Source organism: Macrotis lagotis, chromosome X (assembly GCF_037893015.1).
Source record: "Macrotis lagotis isolate mMagLag1 chromosome X, bilby.v1.9.chrom.fasta, whole genome shotgun sequence".
In the NCBI taxonomy this organism is placed as follows: domain Eukaryota; kingdom Metazoa; phylum Chordata; class Mammalia; order Peramelemorphia; family Peramelidae; genus Macrotis; species Macrotis lagotis.
The window spans coordinates 215,929,853-215,955,622 of NC_133666.1; the positions used below are offsets into that span (position 1 = coordinate 215,929,853).

General features: G+C 33.2%; 1 protein-coding gene across 1 annotated transcript in view; it reads right to left on the reverse strand.

Moving 5' to 3' along the window:
• The window catches only part of LOC141498966 (uncharacterized), a 263,553-nt gene that overhangs the window by 93,031 nt on the left and 144,752 nt on the right, over positions 1-25,770 (reverse strand). Inside the window, exon 10 of the mRNA XM_074201973.1 lies at positions 5,927-6,049. Coding sequence (XP_074058074.1) covers positions 5,927-6,049 — 123 coding nt within the window. The remainder of the gene's footprint in view (positions 1-5,926; positions 6,050-25,770) is intronic.

A 25,770-nucleotide genomic window follows, 5' to 3' on the forward strand; every position in this document is an offset into this window, starting at 1 on the left:
AAGTTCAACATTACCTACCATATTCCACATCAAGTTAGTCCCTCCCCTATGCCAATCATAAAATCTTAAAACTTCTAAATCCTTTTCATCATCTGTTAGTGTACCCCCCCTCACATACACATTTCATTTTTGTATGGCTCCCATATTACTTTACAGGACACTTCAATACATCTACATAATCTTACCAAATGTGGGTACCACTTCCAATAGGGTAGACCAGGAATTGACAAACTATGGCTCAAAGTCCAAAACCAACCTGTGCCTGTTTTGGTATGGCCAGATTTTTGTATGAGGTAATCTTTTTCAATGTTTTTAAATATTCCATTTTCAGGTTATATTGTAAAATATTTAAATAAACTCTTTAATAAAATGTTTTAAAATATTATAGATCATAACATTCACGCCTCTCATTCTGTGTTGACTACATACTCCAGGTCTGCCTATAAATGTGACACAGAGGGTCTACCCAATATACTGGGATTCTTCCTCTATATCTCTTAACACATGTTGATACAAATATAGCACATAGGCCTTTCAGCAATCTGTTACTGTCTGCATAACTAGTCTACCTCCTTTTTGAGTCACTTTCTGTTGATAGCTTTTATTTTCATTCTATCTTTTAATATTTAATTTGTCTTTTAATGTGAAAGTCTATTTAAATCCTCCATGAACCTATCACCCATTGTCCTTTGGGTGACCCATACTGTGAGCTCTTCAGAAACTGTCTTTTATGATTTGCGACCATATAGCATCACTTAAAGAATACTGGTGTTACAATTGTATAGGAAACAACCTATATCATATTGCCCAAAGCCATGGGGAGAGGGAGGAAAAGGGAGAGTGGTAAGAAAATATGAAACTCAAAAGTTTGCAAAAGGATGAACATTGAAAATTATCTTTGCATGCAATTGAAAAAAATGAAAAAAGATTAAAATTTTAAAAATATTTTAAAAAAGTGAAAAAAAGAAAAGTTACTGAATGAAAAGTTACATGCCATATTTTTATTGTCTGCCTATTATAGACTGAAATATTTTCACTGTGGTTTAGAATAAGACTTTCTCTGAATATTCAAACTTTACAGCAAAGGAAATATGAAATACGGAGTTGAATTATTATGAAAAAATACAATTTGGAAATGAACAGTTAAAATAATGGAAGCATAGTAGATGGGAAATGTGTCTAAGGAAAAGCAAGTGTTATGGACCTAGCCACTTAATTTAAAAATAGGATATTAGGGCCAGCTAGATGGCACAGTGGATAGAGTACTGGCACTGGAATCAGGACTACCTGAGTTCAAAACTGGCCTCAGACACTTAATAATTGCCTAGTTGTGTGACCTTGGGCAAGTCACTTAATCCAATGCCTTAAATAAATAAAAAATTTAAAAATAGGATATTGGTGTCTCAAAAGATGACATTATAAATCAATTGTCGTGTTACCCATTTGCTGGGTAAGGTCTTTTCAAGTTTTCTCATGTTGATAATTATGATAAAACTTTTTTAAGAGATGAAAATAGGTCGGGTTAATCTGTTCTTTTATCCATTTCCCATGTTTCAATGGGTCTAGATTATTTGCTACAATTATATATCAATCAGTTTTTTCACTTAAATTACTGTAATTATTATAATTGATTCATAATTATAATTAAGTTATTCAACCTGGTCTTTTGCTTCTTTATTATTTTACTCTATATCACTGCAAAAATATGTATTTTTTTCAATTCTTCATATTTGTTATTTAATATGCAATAAGACTCTACTTCATTCCTGTGTAATAGAATTTGAGAACTGACTGGCATCCCACAATTGTAACTGAGAGAGACAAGCATTCCTTCCTTTGTTCTGCAAGGGATCTAGAACTATTACAATCTTTAAACCAAAAGATAACTTTAGTCCAGAAAGGGTATAGTCTTTTGTAAAGGGACTGAGAAAAAAGACTGGGAGATTTTAAGAGTTGAGCAACTGTTGGAGTGAAAAAAAGGAGTTTAGGAATAAAGCTGAAAAAAAACTGGCATCTGCTTGGCGGGGAGGTAACAAAGAAAGGAAAAACTAAAATGAGAAAGAAAAAGAAAAGGCATTGACATCCCTACCTTCTCCCTAGCTCCCACATTTTAGAAAAGATTCAAAATGACTCTGCTATGGGTAGCTAGGTGGTGTAGTGGATAAAGCACCAGCCTTGGAGTCAGGAGTACCTGGGTTTAAATTCGGTCTCAGACACTTAACCCCATTTGCCTTGCAAAAAAAAATGACTCTGCCAGCTATACCCACCTTTTTAAGGACTGAAGGAAGTTGCCCAAAATATTTGCTTTTTTTCCCTAACCCTGCCTTCCTGTACCTGTACAGTATCATCATATGTGATATATTCATATCACTTCTTTTACCTAAACATTTTTAGATGATTGTTTTTTGTCAAAAATACAAGGAGGTCAGAGTTAACTAGAGACAGAAAATTTTAAATTAAGGGAGAGATCCAAATCTCTGTCTAAATGTTAGGAATTTTCTTAACTGGGAAACTCTAAGTTATTGTGATTGTACCAGTTTTTATTGGTATAAACTCTGTAAAATAACAGAGGATGGGACCACACTGTTGCTGTTCTTCAGTCATTTCAGTTGTGTCTGAATCTTTATGAACCCATTTCAGGTTTTCTTGACAAATATTCTGAAATGGTTTGCCATTTGCTTCTGCAACTCATTTTATAGATGAGGAAACAAAGGCAAATAAGGTTAAGTGATTTGCCCAGAGTCTCATAGGTTATAAATGTCCAAATATGGAGTTAAAGTCAGATCTTCCAGGACTGGCATTCTATTCACTGTGCCACTTATGCTAAAAAAATGAGCTAATTTTTAACTGGGCGTGACTAATTAATTTCCAGAGAGAAAGGCAGTGAAGGGATGGGGATGAAAGAAAAAAAATCATACTCTAAATTACCCTTCATCAAGGAGACATCAAGGCCTGGGATTGATTCAACTCTGCCCCTGTCCCAGCAAAGAAGAAAGAGTAAGTTAGAGTACCAACTGGCCAACTATTCTCTACAACTACACTCAGGCCAACTGACATTATGCATATTCCAGATGGTCCAGCTAATAATAATACCCAATTATCACCTACTTTGTTTTCATGCACATATCTTATTTATTTGCTTTAAAAGTTTATATTTTTATTTTTACATTAGAAATTGATGATACATGGCTAGCTGATTTACAGATGAATTTCATATTGGTAATCAGTTAATTTCCATTCTATTAAAAATAATCATTTTCATTGTTTGTCATGTTATTTTTATAGTCATCATAAATGATGATTCCAAACTCTTTTTTAAAGAAAAAATTGATGATACTATCAGTATATAAGACTCTATATAATTTACAATTCTTTTATTTATATAATATGCAAACTATGTTTTCCAAAATTTTTATCACTCTCTCTGTGATCCATATGTATATTGAAATAATTGAGTTCTCTTACAATTTATAATATGGTAGGTATACTAATATTTAGAAAATAAGTGAAGATATGTCATCCTCATTCTCCTTTAGCTGAAAGTAAAAAAACCCAAGGGAAGATGGTAGCTGCTAGAACCATAATAGAAGCTACATATGACTGATGAGCGGCAGGATCATCAGATTCTTGAGGTTGGAATACTATGGATGGTTACTAGCTTCCTATTACCTAGCTCAAAGCCAAAAAAGACAAGAAAAATGCTTAAAGTTGGGTGAGTTGTCATACCCAGCTAGTGCCAAAGAGTACTCCTTTAATTCGATTCAAATAAATAATATTTATACAAAGACAAATATAAAACAGTTCTTGTTGCAAAAGGAATGCAAAATATATACAGTCATTATGTGGTGGTGGGGGGGAACACTAAAACTTGGGACATCAGGAAAGGTCTCACATAGTAGGAGATAGAGATGATCATTAGTCTTGGGATACAGCTTGAGTATAGACCCTGAAAGGAAAATGAATAGAAAAGAACAAGTAGATTAGTTTGATTGAAATGTAGTTAAGACAGAGAGTTAATGAGGAATCAGTATAGAAAGATGAGCTAGAGCCAGATAGTTAAAGGTTTTAAACCTTAAAGGAACCTGAATTTTATTCTAGAAGTTACAGAACTTGCCTGTAAGCTTCTTGAGCAAGAGAGTGGTGTGATGACTCCTATGTTATAGAGGAATGTAACCCTTTGCCTGCCCAGGTAAATAGAAAGTGTTTAGAGAAGCCTCTTGGCAGCATATGTTTAATTTTAACGGAGCAGAGAGATTTGTTTAGGAAAATTATGTGAGGTCACAATTCCAAGGTAATATCTACACTACCATAAAGAGAACTGATGACCTATTAATATAGATTAAAGCTTGAGTGGGTTTTTTTCACTTCTTAAATTTTTCATGTTTTATTTTTGCAACATGGATAATGTAGATATATGTTTTGCATGACTTCACATGTATAATGTGTCTTATTGCTTCCCTTCACAGTAGATGAGAGAGGTAAGGGAAGGAGGAAGAGAAATAAAATAAAAATAAATTATAATTAATGAGAATAGGGAAGACAAATGAAGATAAATTTTTTTCATATAAAAAGTGAATGCTAAAAACAAAAAAAATGTGAGGGAAGATGAAAATACACCAGTGATAAAGTCTACAGGAATGTTATTTCAGTTATTTCAATGTCTTGTGATTCTATTCATGTGGGAGGGTTTTTTTAACATGTTGAAGGAGGGTCTTTTTAACATGTTATATTTGCAATTATCTTACATTATGACTTGCTTATTAAATGTAAGCAATATGTCAGGTGGTATACAAAATACAGAAGAAACAATTTCTTTTCATATCTTACATTCAACAGGCAATTTACAAGTAAAATATTTAAAATATAGAAAATCTCAACAAAGCCAAATAACTTAGTGCAAAAATCTATTGGTGGTGAAGGAGGAAACAGAGGAAAATGATACAGATATGGAGGTCGTGGAACAAGTGCAAGGTTTCAAATGTTTGGGAAAAGATACTTTCAGGGAAAATGTTGAAATCTTTGAAAATCAATACAGTATATTGCTCAAACTACAATCAAGAAGACAAAAAATAATAAAACCTTTTGAAATATTAAAAATATATCAGGTGAGAAGTCTGACAGTTGAAATTAAGATAGATTTTGTGTACTAGTTTTGTAATCTCAAAAAAATCATGTCACCTCTCTGAAATTTAGTTATCTCATTTGTAAAATAAGAACAATAACTGCCCTGTCTACTTCATATGGTTCTTTTGAATTACAAATCATTAATATGGTGAAAATGTTTTGAAAACTATAGACAGTACAAATTTAAGGTTATCATTAGAATAATATGCTCAAGATCCACAAATAACCAGAGGAAACTTTTTAACATGTTGAATAGATGCTCTAAAGGAAAGCTACAGTAAAAATTAAGAGAAACTTTCAAAAGGCTAAAAGGAAACAGAAAGGTTTTGATCTTTATTAATCAAATCTCTATTATTAGAGAAAAATCACCCATCATTGTAAGGACTGCTATTTAAGGGAGGAGTCAGATCTGAGATTTTATTAGGATTTCCATTCAGACACTGAAATTCCCCCCACCAAAGCTAGATTAATGACTCTTATATAATCTGCCTCAAGCACTGAGATAAAAATGATTTCTCCATGGTCAACCAATTGATGTTTGTTAGGATCTGAATTTAAATCCCTATCTCCCTGACTTCAAGGTTACTTCCCTATCCTAATTTGCACATTGTCTTTCTTATTATTCTCACAATATTAAAATATAAACAACAAATGTAATTGAATAAAAAGAATACTGAATAATATGTTACTGGTGGGATCTCACAACTTCTGACTGAATATATTTTAATAAATACCTTTATTTTCTAGTCATAAAATATGAAACTGAGGAGGAAAAGCATGCATGGTGATTTGAAACTCTTACCACATATTGTAAATTTAAATTGTCCATTTTCCCATAGCAAAGATCAAGAAGTGTGACTCTAGGTTTAGTGAAGTTCTTTCTTGACATCAACCAGGGCAGTGCAAGTGCCTCAATGCCAGTTGCCTAATGAAAGAACGAGAAAACTTTAAAAATCAATCACCTTGATTTGGGAACTACTGCATGCTATTTTCAACATGAACACAAGAATTATCTGTGACATTGGGAGGAAGCTAAAGAAAGAATAAAAGCAAAACAGAATCCTAAAATCTCAAAACCAAGAGCAATGTCAGGTCATCTAAAGCGACCCATAACCTGTATGGAAATGACCTGTAACATCTCTGACAAGTGGTCATCCAGTCTTTGCCTGTAACTCTGGAATAATGGGGAAATTATTTTCTGATACAAGTGAGTCTACTTCTGCAAAGTTTAGTGGGAACTTCTCCCTTACTTAGAAACTAAATAGCCCTCTGTACTTTCAATCTATTCCTTTTGATTATGTTATCTGGAGTTAAGCAAAACAAGTCTAATCCTTTCTCCTACTTTAACATTCTAGCATTTTCCTATCTGCTACTTATTTGTCTGTTTAAAAGTTTTACTTATTTTCAAATAATCATTATATGTGTTTCTCATGCTATACCCATTTTTGCTGCAATGTATACCCAATATCCTTTATCAAGATAAATCAACAATCAAATTAATAATGACTAAGAGACTTTATAAGGGCCTAGGCTTCATTACATATAATTGGTTTTAAAATTGTGTCATCATTTTCATCTATTATCTTATACACACAAAAATCCAGTATCAAACTTTTAACCTGGTCAGAGATCTTCCAATGCTATTTCCTCAACTTTAAATCTTCTGGTCCATAACCTGCTTTTCTCACAATATCATTTTCATCATAATAAATTCAGTATCATGAATGAAATTCAAATACCATGAATAATTCAAATATCATTAATAAAGTCAAGTTGGTAAAAATGAACAATTTTTGAGCACACTGCCATAAGCTGTTTTTCTGAGGGAGGGGAGGGGAGGGAAGACTAGAATTTAATTTTATATGTTTGAATTAATATTTATTATTGATAGTAGTTTATATATCTCCCTGGCTTAACTTTTAGAACCATATCTGATTTATGAAGGAACTTGTTGAATGTTTTCATTCTCAAATACTAAGAATATTTGTTTGTGTGTGTGTGTGTGTGTGTGTGTGTGTGTGTGTGTATGTGTGTGTGTAAAATAGGCATAAATTATTATTTATAATTTGGCAGAAATCACTTGTACATTTTTTGAACCACAGTGGATTTTTTTATCTTTGGAATCTCCTTTACAACTTATTCAATGTTATTCTCCAAAATTAAGTTAATATCTCTATTCCTTATTTTGCCTAAAGATATTTGCTTATTAGAGAGGGTGAAATTTACCTTCAAGAAGAAACAGGGTTTTTATATTAATATTACTTTACTTGCCTTTAAAATATAAATAAGGGGGACAGCTAGGTGACCCAATGGATAGAGCACCAACCCTGGAGTCAGGAGGACCTGAGTTCAAGTCCAGCCTCAGACAATCAATAATTGCCTATCTGTGTGACCTTGGGCAAGTCACTTAATCCCATTGCCTTAAATTAAAAAAAAAACTAAAAAATAAATAGGGATATCAGAGAAGTACAAATATATTTATTTATATTCATATATATGAATTTAATGTGATATCATACATAACATATATAAATTATATATAAACCTAAGATGGATTTTCCTGACAGACAGAACTATAATCTACACTGTGCCCCACGTTAGGGACTATGACTCTAGACTGGCAAAAAGAAGTTACACTCTCCAGCTTTGATATTTCTCACTAAAAACTATTTCCTACAAAAGACCATAAAAGAGTTAGTATGCCTCTTTTTCAAATAATAAACAAATTGAGGAGTGTACAAATTAGAATAAACCAAAGTATAAACAAGAATGACGAATTTCTTTAATTGGGAAAGATAATCTCAACTCAAATCAGGAGAAAACTCTCACCAACAGATAATCTGTTACTAGCAGTTTCAAGTACTTAAAGACAAGGGAAGTGGTGAGTGGACACCTGATACTCTTTCAGAAATTCACACTTGCCTTTCAAGATGGCCTCTCTAAAATATGTCTTCCCAAACTGAAAGTCTCCTCATGCAGCATTGGTTCAGAGTTCTCTGAGGTTTAAGGAGAGCTGAGTTGAATGTGCAAATTTACAACACTCTCTAAAAGTTAATGGTGTATTTTCTTAAATTCTTCACATCTAAGACTAAAGTTATTATTTTTCCCCCCCAAAAAAATCTCTTCTATTGCTAACTTCCCTATTATGGTTGAGGTCCTGTCTCACTTAGTGAGAATCATGACCTGAGTGTTACCTGCAGCTCCTTACTCTCTCATCCCTACCATGCTCAATCTATTGCCAATGCTTGTCAATTCTACTATTGTAATATATCTCATCTATGTTCCTTCTCTCTTCAGTCACTGGGGTAGGTCCTCTTGCCTACAGGTTGGTCTCCCTGCCACCAGTCTCTCCACATTCCAGCCCATCCTCCAAACAGCTAATGGAGTGATCCTCCTAAAGTGCAGAGCTGACCGTGTAATCCCTCAGTGCCCCATTCAAAAACTAGTGACTCCACATCCACTATACATATACAAATAAAAATATCTTCTATTTGGTATTCAAAGTCCTTCATATCTTGAATTTACCCTTCCTTTTTTTCTGTCTTCTTAAACTCCTTTACTCCTCAATCAGCTACGCAGGCCTCCATGTTATTTCTCAAACAAAGAATGTTTCCATCTCCTGACATTCTTTGCATTTTCAATAGTTGAAATTTCACATTTGAAATTCTTTGTTCCATTATTTCTACTTTTGGGCTTCCCTTCATAACAGGTCACATTTCTGTTTCGTACTAACTACAAAAGTGGCATCTGGGTTTATTTAACTATGTTCAGCTAAAATTCCAACTTCTACAAGAAGACTTTCCCTGACCCCCCACCCCAGGGATTATCTCTTATCACACACATAAATACACTTATTCTATGTTACGTTTATGTGACTTATACATGAATACACACAGTATTTGTACAATGTCGTATCTTTCCATCATACTGTGAGCTCCAAAGATTGTCTTTTGCCTTTTGTTTTATTTTCAGTCTTTAACCTAATGTCTGGCATATAATAGGAGTTTAAGAAATGCTTAATGAATGATGATTTATAAGATGTTCAATGTCTATGCCTTATTCAATAGCTTTTCTTCCTACCAATCTCATTATTCTCTTATGCTGAAACACTGGATTTGAGGGATTCAGGAAAGGATCTGTTTGCTTACCTAAAGATCCTCAGTGGGCAATTGCTAAAGTAAATAGAAGGAACTTAGCTATTATTAGAACAAAATTGTGAATTTCCTTTAAATAGAACTATCATAATTAGAATAAGAAATTGTTTTTGTGGATGAATTTATTATCTTCTTTCTGTTAAATTATCCAGTGAGCCTTGGTTTCTGCCCTTGGCTTCTGAAATCAAAGTTTGACAAATGGCCCCTTATCCTCACAGACATAGATTTTGAAAACAGAAAAATCATTATCTATATGTATATGTATACGCATATAGATGTTTATGTGTATAAATTTGTATATATATATATATATATATATATATATATGTGAAATAATACATAATCTTGATATTTTATCAATGTATATTTTTGTAGGTTTTTGCAAGGGATGGGGTTAAGTGGCTTGCCCAAGGTCACACAACTAGGTAATTATTAAGTATTTGAGGTTGGATTTGAACTCAGGTCCTCCTGACTCCAGGACCAGTGCTCTATCCACTGTTCCAGCTAGCCACCCCTATCAATGTACTTTTACAATTTTTATTATTAGTTTTTATTTTACATCATTTTTTTCCAAATCTAAATACTGCAAAAGAAGACAACAAACATATCAACCATCCCTGAAGGTAACATTATGTATTTTTTTAATGTAGCAGTTCAAAATCTTTCATTGAACATAACAGGTCACATTTCTGTTTCATATTAACCACAAAAAGTGGCATCTGATTTATTTGACTATGTTCAAAATGTAGGATATAGTCATCTAAACTTCACTAAACTACCTTTATTACCACTTTGTAAGGAAAGGATTTTCTTCCAAAAGTTAAAGATGCTTAATAACAATCACAAAATGATTTGACTCATCGTGACACACACATGAACACACAAACACACACACACACACACACACACACACACACAATTCCTATAAAAATAGGAAGAAATGTCTACCATTTTGTAAAATGCACATTTTCTTATGTACTTTCATATTAACATTATCATCTTTGGATTGATTTATTTTATCTCTGAAAATATAAAAGTATTCTTATTGCCAGTTTATTTTATGAGTCAGTTAATTACCCTTTTTTGTAGTAACATATGCATCATGTTTTCTCAATAGTGTCCTCACCATTTCCCAAAGAGTAGGGGGATTATCAAACACTGTTACTTTTTAGATGGTGAGTAGTTCAATTTTCTGCAGCATTAAAGAAATTTTTGCACATAGATAAAATCAAATACTTATAATGAAGTCCAGAAAATGCACAATAATTTTAACATCTATAATAAAATTGAAGTCTAAAGCATATGGAGTTATATTATTATTGATTGCTATTAGAAGAGAAATGCAAACATATTTTCTCAGGAAACATTGCTTGGTTCCGCAGTCAAAGACAAAATACTACAAAGGGAAAGATGGGACCAATGGTCTAATATTCTAGAACTTTTTAAATTATCTTGGCTTCTACTAATCTTTTTTATTTATGGTTGTTTTTTACTCTTAAAGGAATTCTCCAAAATTCAGTGCTCTTTCATTAAATCTGAATTTTGATAAGTCTATTCTGAGCACTGTCCCACTCCCATCCCTATCCCCACCCCCACCCAACCATCCTCAACTACTCTGACTCTGACTCTGGTTTAGATTTAAGATAAATTTCTGAGTGGAAGCCAGAAAAAGAGATAAATTCCACTAAGTCAACTAAACCAGTTTTTGGATCTGAGGGTATAGGGCACAGTGTCTAGGTACTTTTCTAGGTGATGGGAGGAAATACAAAGTTCTGATAAGACAGGTTGCCTGACCAAAAGGGAGATTACAATCCAGGAGTGGGGTGGAATGTAGATAATTGCAAAGCACATGTGTGACATTTAGCTTCAAAACAAGGTGTCAAGTGAAATCGAAAGTGAAAGAACATTATTACTGGGACTGGATAAGGGAAGACCTCCCAGAGAAGATGGTATTTGAATTTTTCTTTGAAGGATAGATAGAAAAAGTGTAAAAAAATACACAAAAGGTATGAAAGTATAGGCAGAAAAATGCTACAATTAGCATTACAGAGGATTTCTGAGTAGAAAATTGACAGGATTGCATTTATGCATGCTGAATATTAATCTAGAGAGAAAGATGAGAGTGGAACGAGGAAGCAGTTCCTGCAATGATCCAGCTAGGTGGTAATCATGTTAAGATTATGAGAGTGAAACTAGTTAAGAAGAAATGCATTTGAGGGGCAGCTAGGTGGTGCAGTGGATAGAGCATCAGCCCTGGAGTCAGGAGGACCTGAGTTCAAATCTAACCTCAGATACCTAATAATTGCCTAGCTGTGTGTGACCTTGGGCAAGTCATTTAACACCATCACATTAAATAAATAAAAAAGAAAGCTAATAGAGAGACAGAGAGAATAGAACATGTAAACTGAACATGAGAAATAATGGGGAAGAAAAATCAAAGATATAACACTAAGATTTTAAAATGTGAGAAATGTGAGGTCAAATTTGAACTCAGGTCCTCCTGATCCATCAGTTTCACTGGACTCTGAATGCTTGGCATATCCACAAAACACAATACAAATACATAGTTACCATATCAGGCATGAAACTGCTCAACTTCTGATCTTTCCTGTGGAACAAGATCAGAGGAATAGTTATCAATACAATTATTTGTCAACAAAGAAAAAAAGCACAGGATTTTAAATGCCAGGCTGTTCCTTTAGTTTCTGTGAAAAAAAAAATGCAAATAACAATGTTGCTTAATTGAAAATGTGATTCATTTCTATACACCATTTGATTTCAACTCAGAAATCATTGGCCTGAAACAGAATTCATTTAACACAATGTCATAATCCAGATGCAAAGTCAAACATCCAATTTAACAGATGTTTTTAAATATCTGGATCACCAAGGTAACTGATAGTGTTTCATTGCATTGGGAGGTAGTAGTTTTCCCCACTAAACATCTGCAATTTGTTGCTCACTTGTGTGGCATATTATAGAGAGGCCTCTCATTCAAGTCTGAGAAGGACTAAAATGTCTTCCAAGGTTGTTCCCGATATTAAGATCCTTTCAATGGGGTAAGAAGGTAAGAAGGATCAGAGATAACAAGGCAGCAAACTGTCCTCGACTTTCTGAAGTGCTTTCCTATAAATGCTGATACAGGCAAGTTAGATTGGGAGGGGGGAGATCACTGAAAATTATCAGTGTACGTAGAAGCTAATAGGACCCAAATATCTAACTTCTCCAATCTCCTATTGCTAAATACAATTTATAATAAAAGGGGCAAAAGGGAGATTCTTTTTTAGTTCTATTCACTTATATACATATACATATATATTATATATATATGTATATTGAAGCATGAATTATGTAAAAGTTAATCTAGGTATAGCAATGAAAAAAATTAGAATGAAAGTTGACTAGCAAAATGGCAATCACCACATCATCTTGGATAAGATGTCAGAACCTTGAAAGAAATGATAGAAGAGGGCAGCTAGGTGGCGCAGTGGATAAAGCACTGGCCCTGGAGTCAGGAGTACTTGTGTTCAAATCTGGTCTCAGACACTTAATAATTACCTAGCTGTGTGGCCTTGGGCAAGCCACTTAACCCCATAGCCTTGAAAAAATCTAAAAAAAAAAAAAAAGAAATGATAGAACAACAGGAGTAGTAACCATTTTCTTTTGTTAGTCTTATCCACAAACTAAATCTCAAGTTATTTTATTCAATGTCATCATTAAGGGAAGAATGAGGGAGTAGCAGGATATCTTTAGAAAATGAGAAATTATTCACATTGTAATGGAACTGGCCTTCAAGTATACCTCATGGAACCTCAGATCCAAGGTCTTTCTTGTTAAGGACAAAGAGTAGTCCAAGAAATGTATTTAGTTGGTGGGGAAGGGCATAAGATCAAGGATCTTTTCTCCCTAGGCTTCATACCTGCTTATGAAAGTAATGAACAAAATAGTTTCAAATTAAAAATTTTTTTTTAAAAATTAATGCAGAAATTTGTAAAACATCACAATTTTAAGGATCTAATTAATATTTCCATTATAGACATGGCATCATGCTATACAAAAATAGATACACAAGTAGAAGCAAATCAATCAACAATCATTTGTTAAATAATTACTATGTTACAGGCACCATGTTAACAGCTGAGGAAACAAAGAAAGGCAAAAACACAAAATCCCTTCCCTCAGCATTTTACAGATAAATGGATAAGAAAGGATTATAAGATGAAAAGGAATTAAATGACATCATCTTCTCTCACTGCTCTACTATATTATATAATATAAACTATTAATTCATGTCAAGTAGATCTTTATGTGACATTAGATGAAGTATTACTTATTTGTTAGTGGAAAAACATGCCAAAAGAGAAATATAGTATTACCCTATCAACACTCTGATTGTAGTCAGAAGTGACATTTAACTGGCCACAACCAAATGTCTAAGATGTCATGAAGGATGGGGATGGTTTTAAAATTTAATATATAAATTTGAGAACAACTCGTGAATTTTTCCTTTATATATTGTTCAATTTGACATGGCAAAAATTGACAGGCACCTATAATCACTCTTATGATGAGAAGGCAAGATCAATCCAAGTATCTTTAAAAAGATATATTAGCTATTGTTTTATGTTATACTTTGATGAGGATAAATATTATATTTTGCTGTTTAATCAATAGGCTTTATTAATGTTATCTCTCAAAAAAACAAGGAACAATAATGGTTGATCCTAAATACATTTTATTTACTTACCAAGTCAATTTTCAAAAATGTATATTCTTTGAAATTGACTCTATGCAAAAGGCCAGTGTAATCCTGACTTCTTACCTTGTGACTAATATTTTACATGGAAAATTTACTGCTTAAAAAAGTTATCACTACATACATTATTCAAATTTTATTATTAAAATATTCACAAGTAAAAGTGTACATGCTTTTAGAATAATTTTTAAAACTTTGAAAATTTGCAAATTATTCTATGATACTTTAAAATATTTCTAAAGCAATGCATTTTTAAGTTATTACTTCTGAAATATCTGGCTTTAAACATGTCAATAATTCTTTTTTTTTTAGGTTTTTGCCAGGCAAATGGGGTTAAGTGGTTTGCCCAAGGCCACACAGCTAGGCAATTATAAGTGTCTGAGACCGGATTTGAAACCAGGTACTCATGACTCCAAGGCCGGTGCTTTATCCACTACACCACCTAGCCGCCCAACATGTCAATAATTCAAATATAAAAGAATTAAAATATGAGGAGGTAAATTGATTCAAATGTTACTTGTTTTTAAATAATGTCAAAATTGATGTTTATTTTTTCTTAATGTCCCTGTTGGGGTCTTCTGAGAATACTAACTCGTATGTATGTGTGTTTGTATGTTTGTATGTATATGTATATATATGTGTATAAATATCTTCTAGTAAACATATTTTTAAGATTTTAAACTGCTGACAAATTGAAAATCTATATTGAAAGTGGGGGGGTTTCAACAACTGATTCCTTAAATGAAATCAGAGATCTGACCCCATATCCTGAAAAAAGGAAGAAAATTTTAGACATGTTGCATTTGAGATATTGAAATGTATAAATAATTACTGATAAGGGAATAGAATTCAGTATAAAAAACTTAGGTTGTATGTCTATATATATACATGCATGCATACATATACATACATACATATATACATAAATATATATAAATAAATCTGAGTCATATACATAAAGATGATTATTAAACTCATTGGAGCAGATAAGGTAACTAAGTGAAAGAGGACAGATTGCATTGAGGGTCCAGAATATGGTCTTGAGATGTTCCCAATTGTGGCATATTAAATAGATGAAAAGCCAGCAAAGAAGTCTGAGGAGCAAGCAAAGAAATCTAGGGAAATCCAAGAAAGAATAGTTTCACTAAAATCCCCAAAAGAGAGAAAACCCAGGAAGACAGATAATCAACAGTTTAAAATGCTGCAGAGGTGAAAAAAGATGAAGACAGAAAGGATCAAGAGATTTATCACTTAGGAGATCATTGCTCTGAAGAGCAGTTCCATTTGAGTAAGGAGGCTGAAAAACCAGCTTGCAAAAGACTTGAAGAAAAAGGGAAAAAAAGTGGAGGCAATAAGTGTAGACAGGTTTTTCAAACCCCCATCCTCCTGACTCCAAGGTCAGTGCTCTATCCACTATGCTGTGTCCTCAGGTAGCTGGTGTTCTCAGACACTTTCCACTTACTAGCTGTCACTTGGGCAAGTTACTTACCCCTGATTGCCTCCCATCTAGGGCTATCTCTAGTCATCCGTATTCATATCTGGCCCCTGGACCCAGATGACTCTGGAGGAAAAAGTGAGGGTGATGATTTTAGCACAGCATCTTCTCACTCAAACCCAATTCACTTGCATGTCATAGCATCACCTCCCTGACATCATGGACTTCTTCAAGAATGAAAGACAAACATCACCCAAGACAGATTTTCATAGAAATCTGCTTGTGAAAGGGAGGGGAGATCTAGGTAGATAAATTGAGGGGATGACTGCATTTATTAAGGATATTTTTAAAGATGAGGGGGACTTCATAAATTTGTAGACAGTAGGTAAGGAATCAGTAGATGAGGAAAGACTGAATATCTGACAGTGAGAGGAGATGATTATGGGAATACTTTCATGGAGAAGATGGGAAAGCATGAGATCAAGGGTGACAATAATAGCATTTATATCAAAAATATCATGTGCAAGGCACTATGGCAAGTACTTTACAAATAATGTAATTTTATCCCCACAGCACCATGGGAGGTATATAATTATTATCCCCATTTTACAGTTACAATTACTCCTCTCATCAAATATTCAATTTTTCCTAATCAAATGATTCCTTACCTACTGCCTAAAGAGGGATGGGTCTTGACAAAAATAGGTCCATTTCTCTATCTGCAATTGAAACAAAAGAAGAGAGCATGGGTAATAAAATCAAGGGCTCTGAGAAGTATAGTAGGAAAGAAAAATGAGGCTGAGACAAATGGCCTCAATTTTGCCTGTAAAAACAATGCTTTTACCTAAGAGAGCATGGGAGGTAGAAGTAAGGGAGACTTAAGACGGTTTGAAATATCCTCTCTGAGAAGTGGCATAGAGAATCAGTCAAATTGACTACTTTCTTTAATGATAAAATTTATGAATATACATATATATGTATATATATATATATGTGTGTGTGTGTCAAATGGCAAATCGTCATAGAAAATAATTGAATTAAGTACCAACTGAACAGTTTAAAAAGAAGCTATAGAAAATCTTAATATTATATATAGATTCTTAATATGTATATTATATATATTCTATATAATATAGCCTACATATATTTTAATATTCTCTATATACAATAATTTCACAGCTAGATAAATATTACTAACAGATAACTAAAGGAAAATAATTAATGAAACAGTGTTGAAAAAATAAGGATTCACTAAACCCAAGAGTTAAATAAGTGTCCAATATGCGTAAGGTACTTCCTTAGACACAGAAACAATAAAATTGCTGTCTTGAGAATATGTTCTACTGGGTGAATAAAACACACATAGATATGAAAATATAAAATGTATACTAAATGAACAAAAGGAAATTTTGGCAAGGGAAAGATGAGCACTAATCTCTTCAAATGTTTCATGAGAATGTTAAGAATATGTCTATCTTTTAAAAAATTATATCTACTTCCATTACAAGATACCTTTAGAAAATGATCATGTATTAGGTTATAAAGAAATGGTAAACAATTGGAAAAATCAAAAAAAAACTCCTTAACAGTCCCAGATATAATAAAATAGTAAAAAGGAAACATGCAAATGATGCAGACTAAAATGGAAACTACAACTTTAAAGGAGTCAGTCAAAAAAATTAAAGAAAAAATAAACACCTTAAATTATAACAATGAAACAACATACCAACATTTATGAGATGTAGCTAAAGTAGTCCTCAAAGGAAAATACATGTTCTAAAAATATTTATTAATGTGTGTAATAAAAATTCATTAAGAAAACTATTAGAGACTGGTCTGAACAAAGGAAAGTTTTCATTTACTTTTTCTCAAGAAAAAGGGCAAACTCACTGACACATACTAAGATAATGAAGGCAGGGAGCTCCACTAAAAGCACAGAAAGTTTGGTTTATAAAGATTCTAACCACAATTGCCCCACCCCAACCCCCTTTCCCCTTCAGCTCATTGGTTGGGTTTCAGGGGGGAAGAGTCTATTCACAGATATCTACACAAAGAAAGGAACGCATTATTTTCAAAATATGTATCTCATCAGATGGTGGGGTGACCTGTTTTCTGGACCCTCTTAAAGATCCTGATGATGTTCACACTGTTTTGACTATAAAAAGTAGGATTCTCATGGTCAGTGACTCAGTTAGCAAAACAGTCTTATTGCAAAAGCAGGACGTCCTGGATTTCCTGAAATACAAGGTTTTCTTATCATAAACACTTTAACCCTGAGAGGACTTCACTAGGAACTTTCCCACATATTAGTAAAAGTGAAAAATACAAGAATAATAAACTGAGTATTCAACTTAAAAAAACTTTGACAATTAAAAGAATAACAAAACAAAGCAAAGCACAAAAGAAGAAAGCATGCACAATGGGAAAGAAATAGAAAAAATTCTAAAGTTAAAGATGAATGAAATGATAAAATAAAGAGGTAATTTTCTGAAATAAGGAAACATAAAATATTAGCTAAATGGAAACTCAATTTGTCAAAATTAAAAAGTTAGAAGAGTTTACAAAGAAAATTGATAGAAAACATAAATCAACTTTCAATAATACTGTAAGTTTAATAATAATTTAAGTTTAATTAAAATATGAAACACTCAAATTAACAAAACAATGAATACCTTTAACAATTGAATACATGAAAGCAATTCAAGAAATTCAGAAGTGAACTGTCAGAGGAAAACAACACACACTTGCTATAGATGGATTTATAGTGAATTCAGGATGAAGCAACTGATGTCTGTTATGTAAATTACTATCAATAATAGAGAAAAGAGGGGTGGCTAGGTGGCACAGTGGATAGAGCACCAGCCCTGGAGTCAGGAGTACCTGACTTCAAATCCAGCCTTAGACACTTAATAATTACTTAGCTGTGTGGCCTTGGGCAAGCCACTTAACCCCATTGTCTTGCAAAAAAAAAACTAAAAAAATAATAATAGAGAAAAGAAGTACTTTATTAAATTTCTTTTATAAGACAATATGGTTGCCCATCTCACACTAGAAACGAATAAGGTAAGGAATGACAACTACAAACAAATATGACTAATCAGTATTGATACAAAAATTTAAATGCAATTTTGGCAAAGTGAATACTCTATATAAAAATTATTTGCTATGTTCAATTTGGTTGCAGATAAGGACTACTAAATTTTAGGATATTAATAAGCATAATTATTTTTATAATAGCAAAACTACAGGACTATCTATATACAAAACTTCAGGAAAGGCCTTTAACAAAATGTAATATTTTGTTAAAATTCTATAATATAATGAAATTGAAGGATAGTTTAAAGATATTTTCCAGGCCAAGAGTTAGCTTTATTGGCCTTAGAGAAATTCTGGAAGTTTATCTAATAATCTGTGGAATAATAAAAGGATAAGAGGCAGTGTAGTGAATCAAAAGTTGCTCTTGAAGTCAAGAAGACCTGAATTTTAATATTACCTCTGACATATACAAACCATGTGACTATTCAAAAAATCCCTTAAGTTCTCAAAAATTCCTAAGGCAATTCTTTAAGATGATAAATTGGACACAAGTTCCTTATTTATTCCAGTGAAAATAGTTTCCATAAAAGAAGTTGCCTGGATAAAGGAAATTAAAAGTACAATTCAAAGACAGAAAATAAAAACCATAGTATCCCCCTTCCCACTATTATTTGGCACAAATCCAAAATTACAAGTGACAGCAGCAAGGTAAGGGGAAAAAATTGTACTTACAGATGACAATTTATTTTAAAACCTTAGAAGAATCATAAAATAACTATTCAAATCAATGAACAGTCTCACAGTAAGCATCAAAGTAGAAAATAAATCCTCAAAAGTCTTCAACATTTCTGACATTACTAAAAACCAAGAGGATATAATGGAGGGATTCCACCCAAATTAACTACAAAATATTAATTATGAGGAAGTTGACCTACTTAGACATTCTCATGACAAATATAATTACAAAATATTCTTTTGTTTTTGTTTTTGCAAGGAAATGCAGTTAAGAGATTTGGCCAAGGTCATACAGCTAAGTATTAAGTGTCTGAGGTCAAATTTGAACTCATGTCCTGCTGACTCCAGAGCTAGTGCTCTATCTACTGCACCTCCTAATTGCCCCCTACAAAACAAGTTTGGTCATGATAATTTCAATCATTTTGTGGTTTTTCTTTCCATTTGTACTGTTATAGTAATTGCTGATATTGTTTTTTGCTTCTTATCTAAATGTGCCTCAGTTCACCTACAATGCTGTGCAAATTAACTGGGACAGAGTTAAGTAATTCATTTTATTGACATAATATACTTTACAATTCTCTACACCTTTAAAACACTTAATATGGAACGTGATTTCATATTGGTACAAACACTTGCTTCACAGGATTTGGCATCAAGAAAGTAACATTTTGACTTACTCTGATTCTTCAAGATGAAACCATACTAAATCCAATGGATATTAACTATGTATGTATTTGGGGAACAACTCATTTTTCCAAGTCTAGCCTTAAATATATAACAGAATTTTCAAAGACTTTAATTAAGCAAATTCTTAGTTCATTTTAATTTCTTTCAGTTAAACTTCTTAACCTTTGACAACATGTACAATAATTTAAGTCCTTTTTGCAATATTCCTTCTCCATTTGGGGATTTCTATAATTCTAGAGCAATTCTGCTTTTCAGGAAATCAATCAAAGAGTGACATCTGACTTTTTCAATTACGTGAATCAGATTAGGTGAGGTAAAATTGGCAGGTCTTGACAACAACTTGGATATGAGGGCTGAGGGGGTTGGCATGGGGGTTAGAGATACAAGGAGTCAATAATGACACAATATTGGGTACCTAAGGTATGGAGTTGTCCTCTACAATAATACAGAAAGTAGGTAGGAGAGGGGGACAGTTTAGGGGGAAAGAAAATGAGTTCTGTTTTGGACATAATAAGTTCAAGACACCTACTGGACATCCAGTTTTCTAAAAGCTATCTAGCTCTCTTGTGTCTGGAGTTAGTTGTCAGCATAGAATTTGGTCCAGGATAGGTAGATGTGAGAATCATTAGCACAGAAGATAATTAAATCCATAAGAGCTAATGATCACCAAATGAAGACATATAGTAGGAGAAGATATAAGGCATAGGGCAGAACTCTGAGGGACTCCCATAGACAAGATCTGCAGGAGGATACAGCAAAAGAGACAGGGAAGGATCAGTCAAACAGGTAGCAGAAACCAGGGGAAAGAGTGATATTCCCAAAAGTCTAGAGAGAAGAAAGGATAAAAGAGGAAAGAGAGATCATCAGAGTCAAAAGCTACAGAGAGATTGAGGAGAATGAGAACTGAGAAAAGGTCATGGTATTAAATTAGATAGATAGATAGATAGATAGATAGATAGATAAATAGATTAATTGATAGATTGATAGATAATTAATTTATAAAAAATATACCTAACTATAGCAGGTAAAGAATATTCAACAAGGATGTAGCATTGATTCACAACTTTTCTTCCTCCATACTTACCATGCTAACTTACCAGTCAGAAGAACATATGAGAAACTTCCCCACAAACTCTCTCTCTCTCTTTCTCTCTCTCTCTCTCTCATACATACATACACACACACACACACACACGCACACACACGCACGCACACACACACACAAACACACATATAATCAGATCACCAGGAAGATATTCCAATCCAATCCATTTTCAAGATATTATTGACACAATTAATTATGTTATTCCCACATCTCTTGATCAATTAAGTCTCTATGTCATTTTTATTACCTTTTAAGGAAAATTTAGTCTAGACTTATGGGGGTGGGGAGAGGGAGGAAATTTTGTTTCAGACATTAAATTTGAAATGTTTACAGGACAGCTAATTCAAATGCCAATAGGCAGTTCATAACATAAGACTAGAGTTTAGGAGTGAAACTAGTGTTGGATAAACAAATGTGAAAGTCATCTACACAAAAATGATCATTAAATCAATGGGAGCTGATGAAATCACCCAGAGAGAGGGTGTAGAGAGATAGAAGGGAAGGAAGCCCAGGGCAGAGTCTGGGCATACAGCCAAAGCTGAAGAAGCTGCCTCAAAGATGTACAATTCATTATGAAACATTAAGGACATACCTTGTGGAAAATGTAATATTTTCTATATATTTAAAATATATATATAGGGAAATGTAATATTTTCTATATATTTAAAATATTTAAAATAGTATTTTGTTTTGAATCCTAACAGGTATTTAAGTGACTTTTAGGCACTTGAGATTCATATTCAATAACTGGAGTCACATTTTTTAATGTTTGTATCAGCATAGTTATTTTTTCACATATTGACTTTGAGAAATAGTGGAGGGTAGAAAGGTCTGGCATTCTGTGGTCCACAGGTTCACAAGAAGTCATACACAACTGAATGACTGAAATATTACAAATGTAAAGAGAATTCTTTCTTGAAGGTTATTCTGAACTTTCCAAAAAACATCCCTATGTCTTTATAAAAAAGATTTAAACTAACTTTCAATATCCAGTTTATCTTGGCTTTATTAATAAATATTTAAGTATATTTCCTGAATTCTATTCATTAAGGAAAACTTTAAAATCACAGCAAGCTAGCATCCAGATATAAGTTGGGTATCAGCCTCATCTATATTAAGAATAAGGAGTAGCTGTTTTCTCACTGTTTCAGAAAGCGTTAACAGAGTCAATTATAGTTTCTATTATTGTTTTTATTTTGTTATTAAAAATCTGGCCAACTTCAACATAAATGAACATTTCTACATATGAAGAATAGAAAAAGGTGTGACATATGCAATAGTAATTCTCCCTTATGCATAGTTTCTTTTTATATGCCCTTAAAATTTAACATGGTGGTTTCAACACCACCTAGCTTGTCGGAATAATTTTTTGAATATCCTCCTGCTATCTTCTGTTTATATTTTAAATAGTTCATGGATGTTTATTTCTTTAATTTCCTCTTTTGATTTTTTATCAACCCCTTATCCTCCCTAAATTGTTTGGGCAACAAAAAAATGACTTCCTTCAAAACAAAGAAATATAATCACATAAAACAAATCTATAAAAAGTATGGCTCATTCTATATCTTGTTTCAAGAAGCATGATTGATCTTCAGTCTTCAGGAATTGTCACTGATGAAAATGAGTTATTCATAGATCATAAATCTTAAGTCTTTCACAATTATATCTTTCATATTGTTTTAGTTGGATAAATTGTTCTCCTGGTTCTGCTTATGTCCCTTGTTACCATTAAACCAAACTTCCTAGATTCTCTGAATACATCATATTCATTATGTCTTAAGACTGAATATACTATAATTGTCAAATACCAAAAATAGGGTCAACCATTGCTCAAATGATGAGCACTTACATTGATTTCAATCCTTTGCTAGTACAAATATATATGTGTGTGTGTGTATATACATACATATATATATATATGCATATATATATATATACATATAATATAACATTTTGGATAAAGTTCCAAATTGTTTTCCAGAATAAAAATAAAAATGAGAAATGTGGCCTTTATCAGGGAAACTTGTTTCAATATTTTTTCCCAAAGTTCCTATTGCTAACTATATTTCCCCTCATACTCTTCCCCACTATACCACTTATTCTTTTATCTCTTTTCAGGTGGTTTATATCTAACTACTACCTCCCCAAATCTTCCCTCCCTTCCAGCATCTAATCCCCCACCTCTCCCCTTCTCCCACCCTTTTCAACTCCTACTTTCCTCTAGGGTAAGAGATGTCTCTGCCCAATTGAATGTGAATGTTATTCATTCTCCTAGCCACTTCTGATGAAAGTAAGGCTCACTCACTCTCCCTCCCCTCTCCACGTTCCACTACACTGAAAAAGTTTTTTCTTGCTTCTTTCACATGAAATAACTTACCCCATTCTACCTTCCCCTTTCCCTTTCTCTCAGTACATTCCTATATATAATACCTTCAAATTCAACTCCTTCCTGTGCCTTGCCTATATATATATATATGTATATATATATATATGTACATATATATATGCTATTTCTAACTACCCTATTAAATGAGAAAGTTAATAAGCCAGTATCATTAAGTACCTTATGATTTGCCTTTATGCTTTACCTTTTTATTCTTCATTTGAGTCTTGAATTTGAAGATCACATTTTCTGTTCAGTTCTGTTCTTTTCATCAGGAAAGTTAGAGGGTACACTATTTCACTGAATATCCATCTTTTCCCCTAAAAGAGTATGTTCAGTTTTGCTGAGCAGTTGATTCTAGGTTTTAATCCAAGCTCTTTTGCCTCCAGAATATCATATTTCAAGCCCTACAATCCCTTAAAGTAGAAGCTGCTACCTGTTTGTGGTGGCAAAGAATTACAAATCAAGTAAATGACCTTCAATTGGGGAATGGCTTAGCAAACTGTGGTATATTTGTGACATGGAAGAATATTGTTCTATGAGAAACCAGGAGGGATGGGAATTCAGAGAAGCCTGGAGGGATTTGTATGAACTGATGTTGAATGAGATGAGCAGAATCAGAAAAACACTGTACACCCTAACAGCAACATAGGGGCGATGATCAACCTTGATGGACTGGCTCATTCCATCAGTGCAACAATTCAGATCTATCTGCAATGGAGATTACCATCTATATCCAGAGAAAGAATTGTGGAGTTTGAACAAAGACCAAGGACTATTACCTTTAATTTAGGGGAAAAAAACTGATATCTTATTGTCTAATCTTGCTATCTCTTTTACTTTATGCTTCTTCCTTAAGGATATGATTTCTCTCTCATCACATTCAATTTGGATCAATGTCTACATGGAAACAATGTAAAGATAGGCAAATTGCCTCTTGTAGGGGGTGGGGGGAGGGAAGTAAGATTATGGGGAAAAGAATTGTAAAACTCAAAATAAAATCTTTAAAAACAAAAAAATTAGAAGCTGCTAAATCTTGTCTTAACCTGACTGTGGCTCCATTATAATTGAATTGCTTCTTTCTAACTGCTTGCAATGTTTTTTCTTTGACTTGAGAGCTCTGAAATTTGGCTATAATGTCCCTGGAAGTTCTCATTTGAGGATCTCTTTAAGGAGATTGATGTTCTGTTTTACCCTCTGGTTCTAGAATATTAGGGCATCTTTCCTTGCTAATTTCTTGAAAAAGGATGCCCAGGTTTTGTTTTTTTTTTGGGGGGGTGGCTTTCAAATAATCCAATAATTTTTAAATTTTCTCTCTCCTAGATCTATTTGCTAGGTCAGTTGTTTTTCCAATGAAATATTTCAAATTTTCATCAAGTTTTACATCCTTTTGATTTTGTTTTACTGTTTCTTGATTTCTCTGAAGTAGCCTGGACTGCACTGTAGGTCCTTTTATATCCTGGTGCAACAGACCTTTCCCGATGATCTTCCAAGTTGTCTTTGGCTGTGAAATTGTTTCACTCAGTGTTTTTGTGGGTTCTACCACTCTAGAATTTGGTTAGAATAATTATTTAAAGGTATTTGAAGTAGTTTAGGGTAAAGGCCCTGCCTTTACTCTGCCATCTTGGCTCTTTTATTTTTTTAAATAATTTATAAACCATTAAAGTCAATTGTTCTTTGAACATTTGATTAAATTCACTTATAAATTCATTTGGTGTTGGTTCTGTTCATTATTAAAGTTGTGAGGAGGCACAGTATGATTTTGGATCTCCTGTTCCATGCCCTAAGATGCACCCAGCTGTGAACTAGCCATACCTCCTGTGGCTGCTCCCAAACTCAAGAAGTGAAAAGTTGGACTCTGTCTCAATGTATAGTCATTTTTAGGGGAGTGGGGGAGAAGGAAAAGGCTGATTCTGTCTCTTGTTTCTCTTAGGACAGGACAAAAATATAACTTAAGGTCTTCTGGACTCTTACCAGTTTGCATCCCCTTGTTCAAAGCACTGGCTGATTTCAGATCCTTTTATAGGATCTTTTATTGGTTTTTTTCTCTCCCTGCATCCAACAGCCTCAGACATCTTTACTAGGATTTGTGCTGATGTTCTGGTCTGATTCTTCTCCATATCTAGGAATTTTCTCCTTGTTCCAAGATGTTGTAGAGAAAAAGGCCCTTTGCTAAGGTCTCCTGATCTTCCCTCATTTATAATATGAAAATAACCTCTTAAAAAAATATGATCAAAAAAAAACCAGAAAGAGAAGCTAGGAGAAGAGCACCTACCTCAAAGTCTGTCTTCGGGGATCATGGGTGTGCCAGGACCAGAGAACAGAGAGCCAGTGGGGATGGGGTGAGAACTGGTC